The sequence below is a fragment of the Drosophila suzukii genome, chromosome 2R (genome assembly GCF_043229965.1).
Source record: "Drosophila suzukii chromosome 2R, CBGP_Dsuzu_IsoJpt1.0, whole genome shotgun sequence".
NCBI lineage: Eukaryota > Metazoa > Arthropoda > Insecta > Diptera > Drosophilidae > Drosophila > Drosophila suzukii.
In genome coordinates this window covers 9,723,807-9,751,161 of record NC_092081.1, presented here as the reverse complement: position 1 = coordinate 9,751,161, position 27,355 = coordinate 9,723,807, and the positions used below count along the sequence as shown (strand labels likewise).

The 27,355-nt window shown below is 38.1% G+C and overlaps 4 protein-coding genes across 12 annotated transcripts in view; 1 reads left to right on the top strand and 3 right to left on the bottom strand.

Moving 5' to 3' along the window:
• Positions 1-27,355, bottom strand: part of LOC108008443 (ribosomal protein S11) — a 145,573-nt gene that overhangs the window by 96,695 nt on the left and 21,523 nt on the right. The gene's annotated exons all lie outside the window — the stretch shown is intronic.
• LOC108009800 (uncharacterized) lies at positions 1,287-24,939 on the top strand. Of its 9 annotated transcripts, none has more exons than XM_036813172.3 (9): positions 14,634-14,762; positions 17,519-17,967; positions 20,231-20,626; positions 21,354-21,481; positions 22,043-22,286; positions 22,346-22,460; positions 22,550-22,691; positions 22,769-22,842; positions 23,456-24,939. In XM_036813172.3, exons 2-9 carry the CDS (start codon positions 17,775-17,777, stop codon positions 23,652-23,654), a joined length of 1,491 nt encoding a protein of 496 aa, XP_036669067.3. In that variant the 5' UTR covers positions 14,634-14,762; positions 17,519-17,774; the 3' UTR covers positions 23,655-24,939. The 9 variants fall into 9 exon arrangements, 8 of the variants coding, with proteins under 8 accessions (XP_016929953.3, XP_016929957.3, XP_016929959.3 ...); XM_036813171.3 differs by having other exon boundaries at positions 14,745-14,762; positions 17,501-17,967; XM_017074464.4 differs by lacking the exons at positions 14,634-14,762; positions 17,519-17,967 and adding an exon at positions 1,292-2,010.
• LOC108009801 (uncharacterized) lies at positions 3,697-4,380 on the bottom strand. The gene is made up of 2 exons (XM_017074473.4): positions 4,015-4,380; positions 3,697-3,956 (listed from the first exon to the last, which is right to left on the bottom strand). The coding sequence occupies exons 1-2, from the start codon at positions 4,294-4,296 to the stop codon at positions 3,753-3,755; spliced, it is 486 nt and encodes a 161-aa protein (XP_016929962.3). The 5' UTR covers positions 4,297-4,380; the 3' UTR covers positions 3,697-3,752.
• LOC108009802 (sodium-dependent nutrient amino acid transporter 1) lies at positions 24,006-27,151 on the bottom strand. Its single transcript, XM_017074474.4, has 6 exons — positions 27,010-27,151; positions 26,670-26,952; positions 26,390-26,609; positions 25,948-26,325; positions 25,154-25,892; positions 24,006-25,091 (listed from the first exon to the last, which is right to left on the bottom strand). Exons 1-6 carry the CDS (start codon positions 27,124-27,126, stop codon positions 24,948-24,950), a joined length of 1,881 nt encoding a protein of 626 aa, XP_016929963.3. The 5' UTR covers positions 27,127-27,151; the 3' UTR covers positions 24,006-24,947.

Sequence of the window (27,355 nt, the reverse complement as noted above, 5' to 3'; positions counted from 1 at the left end):
GGCAAGGTGACAAGTATTAGGGTATTGCCACTACCCAAACAAATCTGCATAGCAAATATAAAATCAAATGCAAAACTAATTCCATTAACTAACACGTAAATCTGTGTAATCGGAAAAACAAAACCAGACAAAAGCGAATCGAATATAAAACAATTTTAATAATTCTATTCTACTTAACAGGCAAAAAAAAAAACTAAATAAAGACAAAAACAGAATATACAATTTAAATGGTGTGTGTTTTTATTTATTTCAGATTAAGGGTGTTGGTAAGGTATAAAATACATTTAAGTATTTGCAATGTAAGTAATTGCATATTTTTTGCCACAAAATCAAAATGTGCTTCTCCCCATAAGGTGGGATGAAAAGCTTCCTTAGGTTAGGTTAAAAAAACTAACATTATGTGACTTTGAAGCCCTGAACCTGTTTTCAAAGTGTCCTTGCTGTGATTAAAGCTTTTTGATGGCTTAGATATTTTACAATCTACATACCGAAGTTATATCAAATAATATAAACAATTTTTTTCGGGTTTCTACATGTAGTTATATTACGGACAAAAGTATCATATCATAGCCTATGTATTTTACTAGAACTCAAAAGTTAGTTTAAAGAAATATTAATCATACGCCGCAAGGGCTTTGGTTACAAAATGCATAAAAAACGTATTTCTTGACATAAATAAAAATGTTAAAAATTTTATTTGATAATGCTTTTTGAAATGTTCCCTCATATTCTAACTTTACAAATGTTTTGCTAAACCAAAGTATGACCATTTTTTGATATCCTTTCTATTTATTTACTTTTTTTCCCTGAGAAAATCACTCATACGCCTTCTATGCCCTGGTATTTTCCTCTTTCGATCTGGCAACCCTCCTTAAACATTTTTGTGAATGAAAAAAGCCCAAGGTCGCGAGCTTTACGCCAGCAGGAAGTGAAAAGCTCTCTCAATGCAGCTCGACGACAAAGAAGATGCTCCCGCGGAGAGAAAGTACACATCTGCGGTGGGAGTTGGGAGGTAAATGGGTGGCAAAAGGGGTTACTTGTTTTTCAAGGGGGTGGCCTATTGGGCTTCGCACGAGGTCTGCCGTATGCCGCGTTGTATTTTGTTTGTTTTGATTTCGCTGCGCTTCGGCCTTTGTCGTTGTCGTTGTAGCTGCTGCTGCTGCTGCTGCTTCTTCTACTGCTGCTGCTGCTGCTGTTTGTCGTCGGCATTTTGGCATCGTGTTATTTTTATGCTTGCCCGCACGAGAAGCTGTCGCTTTCCTCCTGCCACTGGCCACTTTCCACTTTTCCGCTTTTCCGCTCAGTCGGCAGCAGGACATCGAGCGGTGCAAGTCGGTGCGGTCGCACTTTTCCGATATCGGTTGCGATTTTTTTCGTTGGATGTGTCTCGTGTGCTGCTGCTGCTGCTGTCGTTGTTGTTGCTGCAGTGGCACGTGAAGTTGTGGACTCGCTTCAAGTTTCGATTCGTCGTCGCCAGTGCGTCCTTGCCGCATCCTTAGCCTTGCTCACGGTCACCATCGCCCATCATCCTCACCCTTCCTGGCCCCACCTGAAAGCCAATTGAATGCAGTGAAAGGGGGCGGGCGGAATAAAAGCCTCTATATATAACCCCAAGACATTTGCAATCCGTGCATTAGCATTAGCATAAAGTGCCTGGATATTGACGCACAATAGCCGGAATAGAGACGAGAGAGATGCCCTAAGCCCCGGAAAACAAGGCAACCAAGGCTGCACTGGTGCACAAAAGAAAATGCATTTAGTTTTCCAGTGAGCAAGTGTGCGGCAGTGACCAGCGGAAGATGAGCGATCGGGGCAGCGGGGGAGCGGTGACGGGGGGGCGGCATGCACGGGTAAGTCCAACGCCCGGTCGTGGCAGCAAGATTGCGTATACGCCGTGTCCGCGCTCCGAACCGCCGCAGGATCTGGCACTCGCCGTTCCGCCGCCGCCGCGCAACTGCCTGGCCATCCCGATGTCCTCGCTGCAAACGGCCAACGGACCCGGCAACAAAGGTGAGTCCCGGGGTCATCCGATTAACCCTCTAACACCTGAGGCAGCCCAGTGCAACTGAATGTTGTACAGGATTTTGTTCAATTCAATCTGTTAATGTTTGTATGTGATGAAGTCTTTAAAGAGTTACACAATTCTTGTATAATTCCTGAGGTCACTGAAATTTTTGGGGTATTTAATAGTAAAGGGTTTTTACAATTATCTCTTTTGACTGAGTATCTCTATCAAAAATATCTTTAAGGCTGTTCAGTGAACAGTGTTCACACATATATTTAATAAAGGCTTAAATTAACAATGGTACATTTATTAAAATAAAAACATGTGTTCTAACACTTTCCTAAAAATAAAGATTGTTCTTTTGAGTATTTAAAATAAAATGAATTTTAAGAAAAGTATTTTTTTAAATATATCCATCTTTATTTGTAAGAATTATTTAATATGTTTTAGGGGATGTATACCCTAAGGTTTCTAGAGCTTAGCAAAATATTCATTCCTAAGATTTTGATATATATCAGATCATTGGTAGAAATAAAGTGTCTATAAAAAAAGGATTTTCCATGCATTAAGCACCCCAATCGTTTGCTTTAAATGATGGGCACATACCAAAACGGATGTTAGAGGGTTAATCTCTCATTGTATGTAAGAACAAGAGCAGAGGTCTGGGAAAACGTCTTGTGTAAGCATTTGGCATTAATGGGCTAATGAGCGTGTGGAGACACGATGTTGGCATGCAATTGTTGTAGTTCTTTCGAAGGGCTCTGAATTTTTGAATTCCGAAAGAGGGCTGCCATCGAAGCATTTGTCCCTGGCAATCAAAACGAATCATTCTCGAATGATACTTATTTTCACCTTGGAATTTTACACCCTTCCCCCCCTCGATCGTCCCTTTCCCCCCAAGTTTCATTTTCCTCTTTCGCACAAATTTGCATGCAAGTTTTTTTTTGCAGCTGGCGTTAGGCGGCACGTGACTTTGATTGTCATTTCATTGTCTTCGGCAATCATCAAAACGCAAACAAAAATTTTTCGATTTTAAAGAAACGCTGAGGAAAAGGCCTGTGGAGCTGGGGGAACGTTTGACAGGGGCCGACGCCGCTGTCTGGCGCATCAAAATCGATTGGCAATTTGTCAGCGCTGATTGCAAATAACGCGATACAGAGGAAAGACCCCAGCGAGCTTAAGAGTTTTTATTATAGATCTCAGAATTAGATTTGCATGCAACCGAAATAGAATGCATCGCAATTGTGGGACAAGTAAACTGAAAACAAGGAAGTAGTTGGCATGTATTTGGATGAATGTACCACCTGTTATTCAAGATAACTTTGTATTACTATAAATGTTGAAACACAAATAAATAAGTGTAGATACAATATTGGACAAGTAGGGTAATATTATTTCTTTCTAAATACTCCCAAAATTCTGACAAAGTATCCTAAAAATAAATGAAAAAACATTTTAAAGTGTAAATCTTTAGTCGAGCGAATAAATACTTTTCGTTACAAAATTTGGCATCACTTTTGCATGTTGCAGGTGCGTTCGTCTCAAACTATTCAAACTTAAATTTAACTATATATGTATATCGTATATTGACACAAACCCAAAAGACTTTTAAAAAATATAAGTAATTTAAATGTGGAAACTTTTTTAATTTACATTAAATTTTTTGGACATCGAGGGTATGTATCTTTTTTACTACCAAAACACCACCAAATATTTTGAAATATTCCCAACAAAAAATTCGTGTTCCTCAACATTTCTTGCAATTCGGCTTGTAATTTTCAGGACACACCAGCCTTTCGGCCACATCTAGTTTCTCAGCAGTATTTAAATCGGTAGGACAGTTGTTTTCTGAAGACGTCTCGCTAGTTTCAGAAAACGGAGTATCTCCATCTGCCGGATTCCATGTACCTCCTCTCAACTGCTCATTGAGCCACTTAAGTTGCTTATTTATCTTGAAAGGATTTAAGTGTAAGCTTTTTAAAGTTTTATTAAGGAGTATATATATATACCTTTTCTACCATCTCCTCGTCTCTATCGGGAGTGAATAAATTAGCCGTGAAATCATAAATATTCGATGGCTCAGCCTTGATCGCCTCGGTGGTAATGACTCGAATTATGGCACGTATCTCTGGATGGCGTTGCAAGTATGACCAGTCGTCTTTGCGAATGTTTCTTGAGATAGTTCCTATGGTAGCATAGAATTTGGACACATTTTCGTGCAAGTTTTTTGCATGACCGCTGTTCTCAGTGTTTTCGGTTTCTTCAACGCTGGAAGTTTTTGTAAAATCCATTTTTACTTAGCCAGAAATATGTGTATTAGGAGATTTACAGGAAATAAAACTCTATGAGTTATAGACTTGGCAAATTTTGAAACCTACAAAAGTTGTAGGGTAATGTTTAAAAAGTCTTTGGAAACTCCTGACATACATTTCTTTTGATTACCCATAATGCCTTTGAAATCTCATACGCTTCCGGTAGCCATAGTAAATATCCCATTCTCATCGCTCACAATTAGGCGAGCGCCAGTTTCAGATTTTGCAGCTGTCAACGCTGTCGTATATTGCAAATAAAGTAATGCCACCCAGAAGCAACAAACAAAGCCCGCCGACGGCAGTGCAACTTAATTTAAAATTTATGGTCCCATCGCCGGCAAGAAAAGCTGAACACCCAGAGCCGAGTTGAGGCCACAACTATAACAAAAACCCCAACCGAGCAACTGCAGCAAACTGGAAAATGTTGTAAGCACACTTGCTCGTAATTATAATTATGCTCAAAGTGACCCACAAAGTACAAGACTTGAGACTTGGGCGATGGATACATATGGATACATGTCGTTAATCTGACCCACTGAACGGGTTTGTGGCTCGAATTTAATAGAGGGCCTCTGGATGGTTAATTAATATTTGCCCAGCCGGCTAGAAAAAGTCAATATGGAAGTCCTTCCCCGGCACAAAGTAGGCAACAGAAAATATCCTTTCGCTCGGCGGCCAACGCTGCGTATGATTTATGCAGCGTTTTTCAGAAGCTGTTGCATATGCATGAGCAGCATTTGTGGGGCAGGAAAAAAGAAATACAAAAAAAATATAAAGCGGTGAGAACGAAGAAGTAAGAGTACAAATAGCACCGCATAACAATGCGAAATTGCGAAAAGCTAACAAAACAGTAAATTGAAAAGCCAACTAGATGGAAGAAAGTGGATTGAAACTTGAATGCCCTTGTGGAAATGTAGGAGAATTAGAGCTAGAAAAATATCGATATTTAACGGTATCGATATTTTCGATATTTTCAAAACATCATATCGATAATATCGATGTTTTCTGGGAAAACAGGTGGAGTATTTCCTTGACTGTTGAATTGTTTAAATTTGGTCAGCATTTTATCAGATGCTCGATACAAAATCTATTTTCAGAATTTCAGCAATTCAACAACCTCGATGCTTTTGATTTCCTTATAATAAAATATAAATAATTATAATAATCAACAGGATCTATTAAGGATCGTTCCTTAAATTGCTGACATTTTCTGTTTAGTTTTTAACATTCCAGCAATTACTTAGTTTAGGGAATACCTCGAAAGTAAAATTTAAAAACAAATATATAAATTCTGTTTATCACTCGATAATATCAATACTGACATCAATATTTTTCAAGCTCTCAGGAGAATCCCTTTAAGAGCTTACAAACCCTTTGGTCAGAGTAGATTTTAAGCCCTGAACACGAGCAACAGTCATTGGAAGTCTGCCAAATGGTGGAATCCTGTGTAGGGGTGGGAATTCCGGGGATTCGGAGGAGGACAACAGCCACCTGGACAATGACAACGCTGATAAGTAGCTGGCGACATGGCAGAGCACTTCATTTATCAAAATTTATGACTCTGCCGACATCCACGTGGCAATTTGCGGCTGCTACTGCAGTAGCAGTTGTTCCATTGGCCAACTTCGGCAATTGATAACTTTTTCCTTTCATTTGGCTTACCCCATCTTGGCCTTGGACTTTTGGAGCAGAGGTCAGAAAATGAATTGAATCTTTTGGCAGCGATTGTCGCTGACAGGAAAAAGACACAGCCCCAGGCAGGGCTAAGGTCAAGCTCATTACAGCTGACTCAGGAGGCAGAGATATATATGTATTATCCTAGTGGGCATCTGTATATATAGTATAGTTACAGCTGGGCAGCCAAAGGCTGCTGTCAGTCGTATTTGATGGCAAGTCGGATTAAATCTCAATGGGGGATAAATTTTGTTTAGTGGCTGGCAGCCAAATGCAAGAGGATTTACGGATCAGATGGAATAAGAGCAATCGTAAGCTATTCAATGCATCAAATGTAAACTAAAAGCCATAGATTAAAGTAAACAAATGGGGGAGGAACTATTTGAAGCTGCGCTTAAAAGTACTTGAAGAAATAAATGAATGTCTGTAGATTAAACATAAACTGCTTAATAAATAACTTTTACCAAACTTACAAATATTTTAAAGTGGTTTGGTTCAAATATATTTGTTTTCACTAAAGATTTTAAGCTATTTGTTCCTTAATTTGGTTGGTTAGGCTAAAATTGCTAGGCCATAACTCTACTGTTCCTTTGTTTATTTGTCTTGGCATCTTACGATTTTTCTTTGGACATTCTTCTTCGTCGATTTCATGCCCTATTAAGCACTTAAGTAGCTTAAGCAACTTTCTTCACAATTTCTTCTCATTTCCCTACCCTAATCCACTTTGCGGCCCTCAATCTTCACGCTCTGATTTATGCGGAAACCAAAAAAATCCCATAAAGAAATATGCTGGATACTTTTATATAAGTACGTTTATTCTAACAATAAAAATCTTTAATGCATATGCCGCGGCATTTCGCTAAAGCCCGGCTAAGGACTCCATAAAACCCTTTTTTTTGAGCCATCCAGCCACCGAATGTCTACATTTACGATGGCGGATCCCACCGAAGACCCACTGCACCACACGCTCACGTGGAATTTATATGCTGGCCACGCCCCCAATCGCTGGGGCGCCTCCTTTTTCCTTCTGTTGGTGGAAGAATGATGAAGGCCCGAGCAAATGAAATGAATGCCAAGAAATGCTCTCCTCGTGGCAGGAAAACTACCTCCTCAACTTTCCCCTTCTAGATTCCCGCATTCAATTGAAAGTCACGTAAATAAAAGTCGGACTTTGGGGTGCAGAAAATGTAGGTCTCGTAATACTGAATATTTTCGCAGATATATATATTTACCTACATATAACCAAATATTCAAACAACACGTATTACCTCAAGTGGAGCAAGCCTTACAACTATTATATTATTATTATTAAATCTTTATATGCTGTGAGCATAGTTGATTTGAATGTCCATTCTCTGCCGCCACACGAACAATGAAAACGTGTCTTAAATAAATCATTAATTTTAAAGTTTGTATCCTATTAAGCCTTATCAAGTTCCAATAACTTTAATATTAATAATATTATGTTAGTTATTTTTATGTGCTTTATAACGATTTATAAAAAAATCTTAGAAAATTAAAAATGCCAATTTTTCTCTGTGTAGGAAGTAATCTCCATAGTTCGCCTTAAGAAAGTTTTCATTTCAACGATTAACCCAAAAACTTAAAGGCTTCAATGAGTTTTAAGCCAAGCCGGAAAATGTCTTGAAATTGCTTCGAAATTGTGTCATGCAAAAATAAGCTGGAAAAGTTGCCTTAGTTGCCTGGCAAAATCCTTAAGCCAAGAAGAGGCTTTTCCAGCCACCGATGCTTCTAATTTATTTAATTATTTATGCTTTTCCCTTTTTGTGTGGCATGCAAATGCAATAAGGAACACGATGCAAGGAAAGCCGAAACGAAATTGAGTTTTCATGTTGCAGAAGGATACACTTGTATCTATATATACCAGGGTATACCAGGATATATATAGAAGGCATATTTAAAGATGAATGCGAAGCTGTTAGGATGAAAAATCGCTGACAGTGAAGCGAGGGCGGCGCTCTTAAAAGCTTTCCACTCGCCTTTTTCCCCCTCGATTTGCCGGAAAATGTGTCTCACAATTTGTTGGTTTTGGGCCAAAGTTTCGACATTCATCACTTGGCTGGTGATAAGCCATTCTAATGAGCCTGGCCCAAGGACCAAGGACACCGGAATTAGTACGCGGCGCAAAGGGCAGGGTTCAGTTCTTGTGGGAATAATTGATTTGTTGCAGTCGTTAGTCGAAATTAATGGTTTTTTCAGCCAATCTTCAACAAATAAATACTTCACGAGGCTCCAAACAGATTCATATTAATTTTAATAGCCAAAAGAAATCGATGAAGGACAAACCCTAACAAAACAATCAGTAACCACATCCACATCCTTCTCCATCTCTTTCTGTAATTACTTTTTGCGGCTTTGGTGCTTCCAATTTGGTTGGCTAGTAAAAAAAATTAGTCGCAAATTACTGCGGAAATTGACAAATTTCAAAAACAAGCGCATAAATAATGGCCATAATTAGCAGTAGTTGACCAACTCGAAAGAACCACACACCGATTTTAGGGCCAAAGGGTGGAGTGGGTGTTTTTGGCCTGTCAAGGCCATTGGTCTACATATTTTCCTATACAAATTTCGCAATTTATGACTCTAGCTTCAACACATAAAAAAGATGATGCGAGTGAGGGTGATAAATTGATAGAAAAATTGGAGTCTGAAAGAGATGTTTTAAATTTATTATACATTTTTTTACTTAAAGGTATATTTTTAAAACCAATGGAAAGTGGTTTCTTACATTTATACAGTTAAGTACTTACAGATTTTTTCATTTTTAATTTAAATAAAAATGCACTTTATACATCTTTGTTCTCTTCTTCGATTTTAAATACTTAAAATAAATATTTGCAAAATGTTTTTTTACAATAAACATGCTTGTATAATAAATAATGTACAAATTTACAATGACATTTTCTTGTATCCTCTTTTTTATTAAATACACAGATATTGTAAAATCTGCATTAAACCTACCTATTTCATTTTAATTTTGAATGCCACCAAAAAAATATATTTTAAGTCTCACTCATGAACTTTATATAGTTCGAGTGTCTGTTTTTAACGGAAAGCTAAATAAAATTTAATAGTGAATATAAATTTATATCCCATTGATTGATTATGCTGATTTATGGATTTTCAATAAATATTCCTCTCTGTTTCAACCATTTTTGCATAATAAATTTCACAATTTTTGATTTTTTACTGTTGGGGGGGTTGTAATTTTTCCGGTCCCAAAAGATGTGTCAACGGCAGCTCCATAAATATCCACACACTCCCTTTGTCTGGGGTCTTGATTTCAGCGCATTGTGTGAATAATGACAGTAAAAATTAGTTTGGGATTTTATTTTGTCGCCCAACAATAAAAGCAGACAATATGAAAAGCATTTGTTTTGAGTGACAAGTAACGTGGTCGTTTCATATCAGCGATTATATCCGAAAAAGGCTTTAGACAAAGTGCTATTTTAAGGGTAATTTATGGCCCCATAACGGCGGCAATGTTTAGAAAGTCAAGACACCTGCAAAAAATGTCTTTCTTGCTCAGTTTGCTAGAAGTCGTTGGTCGCGAAGAAACGCAAAATGTGTCAGAATGCAGTGCAAAAAGCCTGGGAAATGGGCCAATTTAAGTTGAACATGGACTTTGAGCCAACTGTTCTGGATTGCGAGAAAAGCAATCCTAAACGTACCAAACTATCCACCCTGATGCACTGGCTCAAGAAGCTCAACGAATGCCCCCCGGAACCCATCCAATGCGACCATATGAGTGAGTGCCACAAGTGTGTATATACCATATATATTCGGTTTACCCCCTATTTGCCTTATGCCGCCTCTAAGTGCAAACCAATATTTCGTATAATTTGTGGAAATGTTCGTCGCCTTTTCGAGTTTCGTGCGTGCTCTTGGCCATTTCCATTTCGTGGGGATCTAGAATGGGGACTTCTACATATATATAGTATACCATACCATACAGCTTAGTTGCCTGTTTGTTATGGGAGGTTATGGGAGCCACTTGTGTCAGCATAACCGTAATGGTATGGTATTATTTATACATCAGCATTTCGGCTCTCGCCAATGGCCAACAAGTTTTTATGTGTGTGCACCGTAATTGCATATATGGGCCAATTTATTGTGGTCAGATCTTATGCAAATAGCCAAATGTCCAGGCTAAATTGCGGAAATATTATCAAAGGAAGTGGTGCTAATGAAAATTAATAATGACCCAGTGAGTTTTGTGGGTGGTTAATTTAAAATCAATTGCGTACAATCAAATTTTGCACATTCTGAGTTACGGTTAATCGGTATTAGATTGGGTTTATGGGGAAAATTTGTCAAAGGGGGGGAAAATAGTAATTATTCAATGAGTTAGAAAATAATTGTTGCTTTAGGAGCAATGATTTATTTAATTGTTGAATTTTCTTTAAAATATTATTGAAATAATTGGGCTATAAGCACTATTCAAATATAGGTATTAGGAATCCTCGGAACATCTCCCTATTTTCTCTACATGTGTTAAATATATCAGTTAAATATTTAAGAAACCTATCCAAGAATCAGGAATTTTATAATCCAAAGCTTAAGTAAGCTGAGATTTAGATCTGATCAGGACCAAGAACCTCTAGGTAATTGGTTTTTCGAACTAGGAAATACTCAGTTCAACTTCAAATATATATTCCCATCTAATAAAATGCATAAAGTTCCTGTTTGCTATATTTCCCAAAACTATCTATGTTTAGTGGCTAAAATATACCACCGGAAGTTATTTGTTATAGACATATGATAGCGGTTTTATAGTCGAATATAAATATAAAGTTAAACTTTGCTTACCATAAAAGTTTGCTGCACGTCCGAATGCGAGAATAATCAGCAACTGTCGCCATAAACACCAATGCAATTTCTCCTTCTGCTTCTTCTTCATACAAACATGGCCAAAACGCACACAGTCAGACAAACCACACACACAGATACAGACACACACACAGAGAAATAAACAGTTTCCGGCCACAACATTTACGCGCATTTTCATTGCGATTTCGCTGCTGGTTTTGGCTGCTGTTTGGTATTTACACGTAATTTGCACAGCATTTTTCAATTTTATGTGCTCGGAAATGGTATGACGTCGTTATTTATGTTCTGCCTTTGTGCAGGGCATTTCCCTTCGTTATTCCCCTCCCCCCCCAATGTTGGCCATAAAGTGACGAAAACAGCTGCGAAAATTGAAACTGATGCAGGCAAAGCTAAAATGCTGACACAGATTTACTTGCAATTTGCTCTGCTCCCCATTTCCCCACATTTTTTCCGATGCTATTTTTTTTTTTGTGACTGGCATTAATGGAATTTTAAATTTCATATTGTAAATGGGCCAAAGTAATCTTTCATTGGCCTGCTGCTGACATCGGGGATACCCCGGGATTTGATTGGTATTTACTGTCTGATAGATGGGCCTTAGTCCACTCCGCATCCACCACCAATAGCCTTTAGTTTCCGTGCCCATCAATCGGCTATCTGTGACGGCCCCTTATCAAAATCAAAACAGAAGCCCAAGTCTACTTTTTTTATCATCTATTCGGATTGACAGCTTGGACACAAGATGGCTGGGTGTTCGGGGTAAAGTCAGCATTTTTAAGGCTAAGTTGTCATGTGAGTGTTAGTCATGAAAAAATTTTGGGTGAGTACTAAAAGATAACTTACTTTGGAAATTGCAAATATCTTGAAACATTATTAATTGTAACATCTATTTTTCAAATACCAATCTATATAGATCTTGCAATATATTAAATATAACAGAAGTATTTATACTTGCAATATAACATGTATAGTATATAGATCTTGGAAAATCTTATTAGAACAGATTTAATTATTCTTTTAGTTTTATAAAATTCCTATATTCATAAAAATTATCACATTTTACCGCAATACAAACTGGCAAACTAGGTGAAGAAATTCACATTTACGCAGTTCAAATGAAACTATTTTCTTATCTAGATCAAAAATCCCCATTTCGAATACACCTCTTGCTACTCAGGTGAAAGAGTCATGTTGTGTCTGTCATCGCAGGCAAATTTAATAACCAAACTAGACATTGTCTAAATGAATGTCATAAATTAGGAACATCGTTTTCGTTTCTAGTTAAATGATGGGTAAATCAGGAAGACAAACTGTATAACTAACAATTAAGATAACATTTGCCTATTTAAACCAACTCAACTCAATAAAAACGGAATTAAAGTGAATGGGTAGCCGAGTGCCAAGGGAATTTTAGTTGGGGAAATAGCTAGACACAATCACGTGCCAAGCACCAACTTCCTGAAGAAGAACAAAAACAGAATGGTGGATGTTACGAGCAGCTTAAACGCACAGGAAAATAAAACTAAAGGGGGGGTTATTCAACCAGTAAATTTATGCACACGTTGGGCAACTCATAACGCGTAACTTAAAAGCAAACTAAAGATTCACAATGGTTGGAAAATGGCGACGACGACGACACTTTCTCCCTGGAGAAGCACTCGAGTGGGCCATGAAAACGGAATTCATTTAAATTTATGAAGCATAGAATTTCATTTTGATCTTAGGTTCAAGTCCCTGCCACTTGGCCAAATTGTTTAAGGGCCTATGGCGGCTCTACTTTTCGATATGGCACTAAATCAAATCTACGGGGAATAATCTAGAAAGCCATCAAGCTGGTTACAAAACATAACCAAAGTGGATCATTAAAACAAAGCCGACAGAGAGAGAAAATCTATAACCAATGTATTTTAAATATGCAATATACCCTTTGAATTTTTCTAAATAACTATTTTAGAAATAAATAAATAATCCAAATGTATTATAAATAATTGGCATTTTGCTTAAATTATTTATTTGATGTTGTTAGTATTGCTTAAAAATCGAAATTAACTAAGAAACTTATAGCACTAACTGCCAGACTCATCGACTTTTATTAAAAATAATTACTAATTTGAGGGATCCATAACTCTTTACTTTTTCTTAAAATTCCAATAATTTTTCCCTGTGCATCATTGTGGTTCCATATGCATTTCTTTAGTTGATTAACTTTGTTTTTGCCAAGCACTTAGTGGCAAGTTGCGTGTTTGTTTGCCGCAGTCCAAAATGCAGTAATGTTGCATGCAACCAGAAGGGAAGTGGAGAGGTCGGGGCAAGATAGTTGGGTCTGTGGCAGGGTCATCTCACATAGCTTTGTGGCTAAGCCCCACTGCATGACAACTGCGGTGAAGAGGGGTTTGGGAAATGGAGGCGGCTTAGACACATGTAAATCACATTGGGTCCCTCGAGCTCTCCTGCCAGTTAAAGCCGCAAAAATGAAAGCCTTTTTAGATGTGGATGCACCTGACTTGGGGATTTAGCCAGCTGCAGAAGAAATGCCATTATGATTTGTTGTGGAAAATTAGCTTGGAAAACTAAATAAATATTCAAGGATTATTTCCCAGTGTGCAACTAATCGCTGATAGAGGAATGTCATGAATTGTCCTTCTGAATAATGGATGGTCATAAATAAAGTGTCAAAATCACTTTACAGAAAATGATGATAAAGTGGGTTAAATAAATTTTGATTGAATAAATCAGAGTCTATTGAATATTAATTTGATTGATTATCTACTTTGTACATTTTTAATTTCAACCAGAAAGAAAATAGTATAGGTACTATAAAAGAAATCATTTATACCCTTTGCAATCAACACTTTATGAGCCACCAATTAGCCAGAATGACGAACAGCAAAAAGCAAATGACTTCCGGATGCCAAAGTCAAACTTTTCCCTGAGGCAATTCCGAGGACTAAATGGGGGAATTCCAAGACCAGGAACAACACATAATCAATAAAAAGTCGAGCGGAGAACACGCAGCACACAAACGAAATAAAGGACTCAACTGTGAATAGAACCTATGAAAGGAAAAGAAACAAAATATTAGTTATATCATGGGTTGGAACACCAGATACCCTGTTTATAGAAAGTGCTGTCTTTAATGATTCATCACTATTAAAAAAACCATGAAAAATTCGGAAAAAAATTAAATAAAACATTAAAAAAAATATTTTAATTATTTTATTTAAAATTTAAAATACTTTATCAAACTTAAACATTTTTGTTTGCCAAAGAATATGTACTTTTTTAATATGTTTTATTTAAAATAAATTTAAATGCTTGCCATTTTATGGACTTTATCCAATTTAAACTACTTTTTTTATGAAGTATATATCCTGCTCAACAAACCTATACGCTCACCAGCTCCCGACTTTTTGTAGGAAAACCCATAAAAGTGAACCACTCTGTCTGTGGGTTTTTATTTGTGGGCTGTTTCACGTTTTTGTTGTTTTTTTTTCAGCTTCGGGAACATTTTCGATTTCATTCTCACTTGCCATTAATTGGTCGAGCCGTGAGGAACTTTCAGCGGTCATTGGACAGAAAAGCGTTTTCCCACACATGAAATACATATATAAATATATACAATGCAATAAATATTTGATTAATCAACAAAAAAGAAAAGCGGCGTTGAGTGTCCTTCCCACACGGCGTATACGCAACAAGTGAGGAGCACGAGCTTTTCACAGCGCTGCGATGGCTGTTCTGGCTGTAAAATTTTCATAAGTTTAACAAAGTTAATGAAAAATGCTCGCCTGGCGAACGATGAGCGATCTGACATCGACCACATCGTCTTGTCAGCAGTCGCGTCGGCGGAAAAGCGGAAAAGCTCCTCCAAGTGCCAGTTGATTTCTTGTCGCGTCGCAGGCCAAACGTTTCCAATTTTCGTATGATTTTCATATATATATATGTATACCTTGTGGGACATAAAAGAGCGTGTGAATATTGGAAAAACATTAATGGGCCCCTCAATCATCGATAAAGGCCTATTAATGGCTCTATTGATTAACCACTGGATGACTCATAAATCTTAATAATGCTCTTTTAAATGTCGTGCCTCTGGTAGTTCAAACGTGAAATTAAACTAATTAGAATATTACGCATACGCCACCAGTGCAAACACACAAATTCGCTAAAACGACAAAGGTGTCACTGTGTCCTGTGTTCGTGTTAGTGTTTGTGCTTCTGGCCACCTGAAACCAGTCGAAACTGGTTGGTCAATCGGCCAAGAGCCATAAATGTGGGCCATATAAAAATGCAAAATAAAATTTAACACACATGAGATAAATATCTTATTGGATGCATATTTGCCAGTGCTTAAAGTGCCAATTTTATCTCTCAAATTGTAAAAAAACATATAAAAAAAAGTAAAAGAGTGTAATTAAAATTTAAAAAACAATTTAAAGCTCATAAAAAATTGTATGGTTTAAAGAACATGTGAAAATAATATTTAGTTTAAGCGTGATATATCCAGACGAATCGGATTCAAGTGGCCTTTTTAAGCTATTACTATTTTGAACCCTGAATAATATGTATAAAACAGAAGCCTATTAATTTAAAATTTCAGCATTTAGCTTGTTTATCTCTCAAAAACCGGGCTCATGTATCTATATGTATGTATGGCTATACTCCCATCCTGCACGAAACCCAAATCATTCACGAAAATAAAACCGCAGATACTTATATACACAAACACAATGCACTCGTAGATTAGTACTATAGCCAAGGTCAAGGGCCGTACTTCCCATGACCTAGTACAAAAAAACAAAGAAACCAGCCCAGCACGCGCAGCTCCCTCTCTCTCTATAAGAAAATCTAATTTTATAATTTTCGTTGGTCTTTTTCTTGTTTGGCTTTGTATTTTGGCAGAGCACAGAACGCAACATTTTTATGTCATTATCTTGTTTATTTTTGGCCAGAAAATGAAGCGAAATTTTCTTTTCGGTTGGGGTTATTATCTCGCACATTTTGCCATGGCTTCTTGATTATTTCGCTGTTGTTTATTTTTATATACAAGTGCTTCTGTGGTCCTCATTTAATGTGATGGACATTATTGCTGTAACCGGGCTCGTTAAATCAATTAATTATAGTTGGCCCAGCCACTCGAAAGTGTTGTAAAAATGTTTACGATCCATTTCGTTGTTGCTCTCCATTTGATTTGCGTTTTAGTTGATGGGTTGCGTGATTGACTTAGTTAATGGATTTAGGAGGGGGATCAGATGAAGAGGATTGGGTGTCGAAGAGTATGCCCAAGTGGCTGCGAAAGGAATTATAGACTTAAGTAATGCATTCTGGCAGTTTATCCCGTTGCTCCACGGGGCGGATGAGTGATTTGGTGTTTGGCTGGGGGAAAATCGTTTCAGCAAGGCGATTTTCCTCCAACTTTATGGGGCAAATAATTTTATGAATTATGGCTAGCTATTCAAGCCTTTATGAGAAATCTGGGTAGCGCCTTCAGCAGAAAAATATTTTATATAAAAGTTTTCTAATATTGTTGATGCAAATTTGTAATAAGTTATTTTATTAGTACTTAACTTACTTTCTCATTTTAAGTATCATGATTATTGACTTTTAAATTTTATTTTTACTTTTAATGGGGTAATCATTTTCTGAATTACTGCAAGCTGTTTAAAATTTCATTTTAATTATAAGAGTAATATTGCACAAAGTTTGTTTTGGTATTTTGAATTTCCCCCTAATTTCGCTTCGATTTCCTTGCTGACCTTTCAAAAATTTCAATTGAATTTTCCCTGTTTAATGCCTCATTTGAGCCGGCAAGCTGTTTATAAATTGCCCAGCTATTTGTGTTAGCTAAGCACTTTTCAATTTGCACCCGCCCACTTATCCCGCCACGCCCCTTCGCTGTTTTCCAGCCAACAGCTGTCTAAATTTATCGCACCAAGGCAATCGATATGCGACCATAAAACTAATTGCGCCGTGTCTTGAACTAATTAAACTCGCACAAACACACAGTAGTAGTAATTGCCAGGCATTTGGTGTTTTATTTTTTGCCTTTTTTTCCGCTTCTTACGGGTTTTTTTTTGCCGGGGGAAACTTGAGCCCGAGTTCGCGTATCCTGCAAGTTGAGTTGGGCTAAGTAATTTTGAGCCGGAAACTGGCAATATCCGCTTGACGTTGCCACACTCGCGTCCACTTGCACACACTCTTCTCTACTTGTGTACGTTCACTTAGCCCCAAAAGCATTTGCTGCCCATTTTGTTGGCCAAATGTACAGAGTCAACGAACTGAAGGTTCTAAACAAAAATTCGCGTGCTTGAGTTAAGTTAAAAAGGGGTGACGAAAATAACAATAACCAAATTGGTAAAAGATTGCCAACGCCACATGGCGAAATAAATGTATTTTAAATGTTGATAGGCAACTAAAATTATTTATAAATTGCCGACCAACAATAAACTAATTTAATTTTATTTAAAAAAAATTAATATAATAAAAAATAAAATTCTAACGTATATATAATAACTGACCTAGACTATTATAATATTTTTCCGCTAACAAATACCCATCAACGAAAACGGTGAGAAGAGCAAATTAATAATTACCATTATCTTCATTCTGGCTGTTTGACCTCGGTAAATGCAAACAAATTGCTGGTCCTTTAAAACAGAAATTAAATTTAATATAGGCCCAAATAGCGAAGCAAACAAAAAGCGGTCGCCGAAATTTATTCAAATGAAACCACAGTAACGACAAATCAGATAACAAAGGCAGCAGGCACACGCACCGCCACACAGACAAACACAACCCATCCCAAGAGCGGTCAACAATTAGGAAAACCCACAACAAGCCACTAGCCACCAGCACCACCCATAACCCACCTACAAAAACACCAACCACCCACCGCCATCAACAAGTCCACTTTTTGAACCACCGAACTCACGATGAATTTAATGTTTCGCAAGAATTTTCGCGAGGGGGCGAGCAAATCGGGCGGCGGCGGGGGAAAACTGCAGTCGAAGGCCAACAGGACGAAGCGATCCCGGGACATGGGACTCGTCCAGCAGCCGGAGGAGATCCACTACAGGACCCACCTGTTCTTCTCGCCCAACCGACCCGGCTACGATGTGGGCGAAGGTAAATTGTCGTTCGCCCTGCAAGAGCAACCACAGCAGCAGCAACAACAACGCCATTGCAAATACAGTAGATCATGGAAAGAGTGAACAAGGCATTAGTAGATCGAAAATTAATTCTAAACACAAATATCTTATGTTTAAATTATATAGAATTCACGTGTTTGTAGAAAAAGTGGTCCTTTAAAACAACATAAAACCTTACTTTTCCAAAACTGTTAATAATACGTAAGAACCCTTTTCAAGTATTTCAATAAAATAAAATATAACACTTTGGAGTTATTTATTTTTTAGAACGAAACAACAAAGAACAATCATTAATATACACATACATCGTATAAAATCTTTACAAAGTAATAAGAAAAATATTTTTTGTTTTTATAAAAAAACCATTTATTAAATGTGTTCTTAATATCTAACTCTAACCCTATAAAAACAAATGTGGAAGCAGTCATTTAAATAAAAACGAGTATTAATTTGATATTTATACAACCTTCATAACTAACATTTAGGATATACACTGCAAGAAATAACTACGATTTGATTATGTTATGTAAATTCAATAAATTCAAACTAATTATATTCTTGTGTTCACTCTTTCAATTGTTTACTGTAGACATTTTAGCCTAGCGTCCATTTCAATCATCCACAAACATGGCCTATTCTTTGTCTCACTCTCTCTGTCCCCCTCACTCTCTTCCCCTCTTTGTCCCCCTTGATTACTTAAGCCCCCTTGTAGTCGCTTGAGCCTGCTGGCCCTCAGTTACTTGTGCTCCATTAACCTGACATTTGCATTTCAGCCATTTGCAGGGCATTCAATTGAAATGTTTCCATCCATTTTGCAAACAGCCCACTGGCAGGTGGGACCATTTATTGCGCCCTAATTGAGGGTCAGTTTAATAGAGGATTTATTATTTATGAATGGGACTTGTTTAGTACAGTAAGAGTGTAACTATAATTGATTTTGATTGAATTTAATTTGATAGTAATGAAAACTTTTACAAAAAATCTATTTCCACTGAGTTTCCTGGGCATATAACGATTAACTTTTATTATAAACTTAAAATTATGTCAGAATATAATATATAGATGATTTTATTTTAACACTTTTTTATTTAATCATCTAATAACTTGAGTGCTTTGGGTTCCTGAAAACATATCGTATAATATTTTAATATTTTTATTATGGATTATTTAAATACACTTAAACAGTAAAACCCTATTTTTGAGATATTTGGTACCCTGCATTTCGTGCATTATTAACCTTAGTTAGGAATTCACCAGTTAATGGATATTACTTGCAATAGAGGTATCGCTTCCGCCTTCTAAGCTCTGCAACTGTGTGTGTTTCATGTGTGAAAGTGTGTGTGAAGAGGTGAGTGTGTGAGTGCCAGCATCAGCTAATCTTCCAGTTTCCAGTTGGCTTGGCTTAGGGGGCACAGAAAGCAAAAGCGAGAGCGTATGTAAGTTACTATTTGATTTCCCGTTTAACTACATATATTTCCACACCCACCGCCTGTGGCAATGGCCTTGAATCTAAGCCCGGAAACCAAGGTCCAAGGAGTTTTTCCAGCAGCATCGGCAGCGGCAGCAGAGCCTACTAACCCACGAAGCTGATGAATGTGTCTAGTTTTGGCCCACACTGTTAATAAAATCAGCAACCGAAAAGGAACTCAGTCCCCTGCCCCGCACTTTACACATCATACTGTTTTGAGGTTTCGAAATAAAATTAAAAAGGGAAATCTTCAGAATATAAGAACTGTATCTATAAACAAATTATATTTTGCATAAGAACTAAATGGTTAACAGAGTCTTCTTCAGTTGGTATAATATATAGTTTTAAATATAAAAATAATTGGAATATTATCATTTGTAACAACATGAAAACATCTGAATTCAAAATATTTTTCTTAACAATTTTAGTTATGATACAAAATTTTCTTTCAGTATACACTATGTCTCATAATGCCATACAATTTCAATTTCATAAAATTTTTTGTCAACTTTATAAAGTGTATTTTAATAATTGGCATGTTTCCTTTGCTTTTAAAAAGGGTAAACAGAGATACTTAAAATATTACGAAGATATCCCTTGTGTCCCTATAAGCCTTTTACAAAGAAAATCCGCCCATCCAATATAGCAACCAGGCACACACATCCATGGCCCCCACCCCCCCCCCCCCCACCTTTTTGTTGTTGTTCTGTTTGCTGTGTGTTTTTTGTGTTTTTTGTGTGCATATAAAGTATCGACAGCCTCCAATTTTCAGAACGATGTAGCGCCCTGTCAGGCATCCCGACCACCCCGCTGTCGAGCACCGCCCCCTCGCTGGCCCTGCCCGGCAATCTGCCCTACGAGCTGGACATTCCGCAGCCGCTGGTCGACCGCCGGCCATCTGTATCCTTGATGCGCTGGAACAGCAGCGGACCGGGTACGGAGAGCAACAACAACAGCGCTAGTAACAGTTTGATACGCCTGCAGCAGCAGCAGCAACTACAGCAGCACTTGCAGCAGCAAATGCAGCAGCAACTGCAACAGCAGCAGCACCAGCGGCAGCAACATCTATTGGCAACAGCAACAGCAACAACATTGGGGTACGCTGATGCAACGGTGGCCACGGCAACAACAACATTGCTAGCGGCCGCAGCTGCAGCCACGCGGCAAGGTTTGAGTCCCCCCTACAAAAAAAAAATAAAAAACTTGAGAACTTACGAACTTGAGAGCCCCATCTGATCTTATACGATCTGATGTGATCTCAAGTATAGTTGTTGTTGTTGCTGCCCAAAACTCGTTCAACACTAATGTCATTTGCCAGCTCAGCTCACCCAAAAAACACACTGACACACTCAAACAAACCCTAAATGTTGCACCCCCTTCCAAAAACACCCTAATCCCTCCCAAATGTTTTCCCCCAATTAATGTTTGTTGCACGTTGTACGTAGCTAACCTGAAGAGTTCTTCTACAAATAAATACTTCAATTTGACTGTTGCAAGTTCTGTCTTGTTTCCGTTTCCGTTTTCGTTTCCTTTTCTGTTTTCTATATCTGATTGTTGGTGAAAATACTAGTGAAAATACTGAAAGCTAGACATGTTCTCGGAGACGCCAAAAAGCCTTCCCTCGCTTTCAGTATTTTGTGGCAAGCTTCAGGGGAATCACATGCACTACTATACTACAACAAGAGCTCTGGGATCGATCTCCTATATAACTAAAGCAAAATGCCTATTAATTGCAGCTTACAAAAGGATCTTAAGGCGAAGCTTTATAGCGATCATCATTGGCTTGCCAGAAAGCTAATACCTTTTTAATATGTATTTCTATAACTCAATGTCTAACTTACTGACTATGTCATTTTGTAGCAGCCCTGTTAATGGTTTTTCACTGTACCTTACAGTGAACTTTGGTGGTGGCGCCAACTCGGGAGTCACAAGAGCGGAACCCATCTCACTGGCCACCCTGGATCGCGACTGCTTCATCATTCCCGTGCACAGTGTGGATCGATTCCTGCCAGCTGGCATTCCGGTGGGTATACACTCAAAAAAAAATGAATAAGTGAGCCGAGATCTATTCAATCTGTAGTTCTCAAATTCGGAAGGATGTGCTATCGGTTTGCAAGGCTAATTTCCAATCAAAAATTAAAATTGAGATCCCCGTCGTTCACAAAAAACAATCTCAATAGCACTTTCATCTTGATTTTAAGAAAGTTTCTCCTCAAATAAGTGAGAGGACGAGTTCTCAAATTGGGAACAACATTTATAAATTCCTAAATGTTCAGTTTAGCATCTCTAATTTCTTGGTCAACAGTCTGTTAGTTATATGAACTACCTGAATTAGTTTAGGCTATAAATAAGTTTATTTTCCATGACAGAATTTTGGATTGAACACATTTTTGTCTAGATTTAAAAGCAGCATATTTCTATTTTTACTATGTTGTAATATTATTTATCGTTAAACTTACAATATTGTAAAGTAATTTTCAATTGTAAGCCCTTACCATATTTTCTTCAACTAGTTAAAATATATAAAAAAGGATTTCGTTCTGACTTTTACTTTATTTAATTCAAACTCTATTTACTTTCTTAGCTGCCCGCCTTGAATGCCGAGGGCAAGGCCACAAGTCCTCTGAGCGTGCTAGAAGTCTCCGATCCCAAGTTGTGCATCCTGGTGCATTTGATGAGTCCCCTGGAGGCCATCGATCCGGTGATGGAGTCGCCACTCTCGCATCCGCTGCTCAAGCAGCGCTCCATAGCCGCTGAATTGGTGACTGAGGTGCAGCAGGCCAACACGGCTGTTGGCGGAATGCTGCTGGCCAATATGGAAAAGAACTGTGAGTTGGCTATATCTAAAACGGTAGAAAAATATATTTAAATTCCCCTTTCACCCCAGCCGAGTTCCCCTTCATCTCGTATTACCTGATCAATACGCTGCAAACGGATCCATCCAGTTTTTATGCTGGCCTGCGCGTTTCCTCGCTGTCCAAGTTTGAGCCAAAGGCCCTCAAGTGAGTGCTTCAATCAGTGTGTGGGAAAATTGCCCATTTATTCCCCAATCTCAATTGCAATTGCGATTCCTATTCCGATTCATTGCCAGATACACTGCCGCCCACACTTTGGATCTGTACAGCGAGGTGGCCGCCATTTGCCGCCCGCCGTTGGTTTTGCCCTCGAACGAGGCCGGTAGCTTCAAGAAATCCCAGACCGCGGCCACCGGCTACATTATTAGCGTGTTCAAGGTGGGCTGAAGTGAAGTTGCAGAAAATGAGATTCGAGGGTTTTCACTTTCATGAAAAATTCAATTTTAATTCCACAGGTTTTCGAGGGCGACGATGGCGAACGATTTGAAAAGAATTGGCTCTACTGGACAGGAGCCCGGATGCTGTACAGGTACACTTACAAAAATAGCAATAGTAGAATAATAAGTAACAAACATTTTAAATAGATTTTAACTCAGAAATCATTTTGATTTAATTTAAAAAATGTATATTATAATTTTATATATCTGAAATATTATTTCAACCTTCTATTTATTCGTTATTACAAATCAAAAAATAAATAAACAAATCAAAAATAAATATTTTTTAACAGTTTTGGTTTTGATAAATGGTAAACTTTTAAAAAATAACAGTAATATTTAAAATTAAAATTTTTTATTGGTTTTAGTATACTAGAAAACCACATTTTTCAAGAAAAAAAATTTAAGAAAAAATGTTTTTAACAATATTAGCTAAAGTAAGAAGATGATTTTCAATTTGGATCAAGTAGAAACCACTTATTACATTTTTAAATACATTTCATAATGTTTTAAAGATGATTTAAAATCGATTCAAAGCACAAAACTATTTTATTCTAGAAAAATTTTAACAAAATACGTATTATAATACTACAATTTTTTTTTGCAAAGTTTGTGAATCAAAGAAAGTGCATTTTTATTGTTAATGTTATAAGTATCTTCCCGGAAGGCTATCTGGTTATCTCTCTGATTGCTGCTTCATTACAGATACCTGCCACGTGCCGCGGGCCTGAGGCGCATCGCCTTGCACAAGAGTACCTCGCAGAAGGGTGACAAGATGTACCTCCTGGTCTGCGAGTGCGCCGACTTGCTCAAGGACATCTCGCTGGCCGCCTTCCTGATCCCGGCCCTGCGAGCCCGACTCTGCGGATACACTGGACTCTATCGACCAATTCAGGCCTTCTAGTCGCCTACGAACTACGTATTTTTCTATCTCCTGTATATAGAATGGATCTAGAGCTAACACTAGGGCTAGGGCTAAACTAATGCGAAAAACAAACACTGCAATGTGAAAGAAACTGCACCTGTTACGTGATTCTTATTCGATATTTACTAGGCCTTAACAAATTTTTGAACTCTCTCCAGTCAAACCCAGCTCTGATAAAAGCGTAAAGGAGGGATGTGTTAGGTGACCCTCGATTAGGCATCTAGCTTAAGTAGTAGACAATATTCTCAAGGTAACTCCATATCGTGTGCTAGATTTTTTCTATAAATCATATAAAGGCAAGCCCAATTAATAGGACCATATCTAGTGTGAGCGAAGAAAACTTCCATTTTAGACACAACCAATAGCGATTCAGTGGGAACTATAAATGTATACCTATATATCATAGATGTAAACCCAGTAGTTAATCACAATATATATAAAAGCTGAATTTTGCGCTGAAATGTAGGCTATAAAATCTGCAAAACAAAAGTCAATTCTTAGCATAAAAGAAAACAAATAGATTGTCGAGCTGGGGGAAAGTATGGAATTAAATGGTTTTCATCAGAGAGGGATGGGGGATCTAGCTAACTTTGCCCAAATCTAACAGAAATCTGCCAAAGACATAAGCAAATCAAATCATAATTTGAATCAAACAATTGTTTAAAATTTATAATGTAATAAAACTAAGCAAATGAGTAAGCCAAATAAGATTTTCAATCAAAAAATTGACTAATTATTGCTTGGCTATAGCTTGCCACTTACACTTTAGGAAATATACCGTACAGAATAATATACATTTATAACAATTGTAAATAGTTTAAAGAACTTTTAAGGCACTTGCTCCGAACACACAAAAACTGCCGGGTTCCTGGCTTGTATTTGAGAAATCTATAATTTTGCACAATAACAACAGAATCAAAAAGTGCTGTGATAATTAAACTAAAGCAGAGCAGACTCACAAAATCAGTGTACATGGATTAACCCAGTTTATCACCCAGTCAAAGACAATATCATTTAATATCATTATTTGCCATTGAAAATTCACATGTCTCTGGCTTCTTATTTTTCCAAAATTAATTCAATTATTTAGATAACCTAAAAAAACAAACAACTTTCAATGCCTATGCTAAGCCTAAAGCCTAAGGAAATATTAATTACCAAATGTTAGAACTTTTTTGTCACATCTTAAGCTGCAAGCTTGGTGCAAACAAACGTTTGGCGCGTTTAGCATTAATAATAAAGCGTAAAATTAAAATACATCAAATTAGAGTTTTAACCAAAGATATTGTCGAACAAGTATCCGCCGCGTGGACTCTTGAAATCCGCCTCACGTTTTCGATGAAGGATATAGGCCTCGAACTTTTGAGTTTGCAATGGACCCCAGTTGGCCGTGGGTTGCATGGCCATTCTCAGTTTCTGTGGGGTAAAGGTTTAATATTACTATTAATAATTATAGGTATTATATTATCTATACGTACACTGCCAAAAGTCTTGCCGGGCTGCTGGAAAATCGTGACCACAGCCCAGAAGGGCAGCTGCAGAACACCCAGTCCCCAGATAATCCAACCAGCCATGTAGTAAGCCGGGGGATACTGAACACCCCTATATGTCAGTGGTTCGTAGCTAAAGAGCATATAGACCAGAACCAAGAACATTAAGCCAGGTGCCACAATGGCCCAACAAATGCGCCAGTAGAAGCTGGTTTTCACATTCAGCATAAATTCAATGTCACTGCAAATGCGCTTCACACCATAAATCCATCCCACGGCCAATAACTCCGCAATGGCCAAGACGAGGGCTATAAACGTGCAGCCATAAAAGTCCACGAGATTTAGTATGAATTGTCCACCCGGAGTCATATAAACCAAGCCGCATAGAAATCCAATTATCGATGCACCCACAGCCAGCAGCCAGTGTGGCAAGTGGGTGAATCGATCCTTAACCACATTGACCACAGAACTGGCCATTCCAATATTCGATCCAATGCCCAGAACCAGGAGCATGAAGAAGAACAGCACGGCAAAGAGTTGGGGCAGATACTTGAACTTGGCAATGGCCTCTGGATAGGAAATAAATGCCAGACCAGCTCCACCCTTGACCACCTGTGAGATATCCGTGGTATTGGTCTCATGAGCCAAGTTGCCCAAAATACCAAAGATAATGCAACCAGCCAGGATGGAAGTTAGGGAATCTATGGTGGTGATAATGATCACATCTCTGGAAGAAATTAGAGCATGTAAGAAATATGAAAAATGGTATCAGATCATCTTACTTGTGCACATTCTTGTTGAAATCATTGAAGGAGGCGTACACGACCAGAGTGCCAAAGCAGATGGCCAACGAGAAGAACATTTGGGTGATGGCCGCATACCACACATGTGGGTTGACCAACTGGGACCATTGAGGCTTCATAAAGTAAACAATTCCCTGCCAGGCTCCTGGCAAAGTAACGGCCCTGATCAGCAGGACAAACATTATTACATAGGGAAACAGGGCCAGGAAATAGGAGGCTTTTCCAGAGCTCCTAATGCCCTTGGACAGAACAGTGCCGATGATCACCCAGGTGGCCAAGAGGCACAACACCAGATCCCAGCTGGGAGTTCCTAAGCCACCGTCCTCCAAGGTTTCGGGTTCTCTGAGAATCGTTTGCCTGTATAATGTGATGAAAATTATTTAGGTGTTCTATAGTTAGGTATTCCTTATTTTAATCTCACGTGAAGAACAGTTCTGCAGAGGACACACCCTGTACAACAGATGAATCATTTGCGGCCGAGGCTCCTGTTGCCACACAATTGCTGCCCCATTCAACCAGACAATAAGTCCAGGGCAGGACCTCACTAAAGCTGGCCACCAAATATCTGATGGCCAATGCCATTATGCAGGCATAGTATGTAGTAGCCAAAGCGGTAGAATACACTTGACCATAGGCAATACCTTAACGTAATAATAATATTTTTGTTAATATTTTAGGAAGGAATCTACTGGAGATCTTACCCTTCATAATAGGCGCCATATCAAAAGCCTTGATGCAACCGCGACTGGAGAACTGACCAATGATCACCTCAAGATAGTAAACAGGTCTGCCAATCAGCAGGAGTACTATCACATAGGGTATCAAGAAAGCACCTCCACCATTTTCCAGAGCAATAAAAGGAAATCTCCAGACATTTCCCAGACCAACGGATAAAGCAATGCAGGAGAATAGGAACTCTACACCTTTGCTCCACTGATCTCGTTGACCCGAAGATTCCGATGCCACCTCACAGTTAATAGCGAGCTATTCAACCACAAGATAACATAAAATTCTATATATTATAGATCCAAGTACACCCACTTCTTCTCCTTCCACGCTGTAGACAACAGTACTGATGCCATCCTGATTTCCTGTCCTAGTTCCCTGGGCTTGCTCCATGTTTCTTCGGAGTTTCTGGTACTCTGTATCATCATCCATAGTTTTTGATTAGTTATAATTTACACTACAAGACAATAAATGATAAGCGTGCAGCAGACAAGACAAAAGCTCAGGTTCATCCAGATGGACGGCCAGAAAACAAATACCTGAAAAGTAATAGCTTTATTTATATAGGTAAGATTTTCAAGATCAAGGTTATATTCGAAATTTACATAGCGACACCTATGGGCTTTTCACCTAATCTCGTGATCAGCACAATAAAAGATCT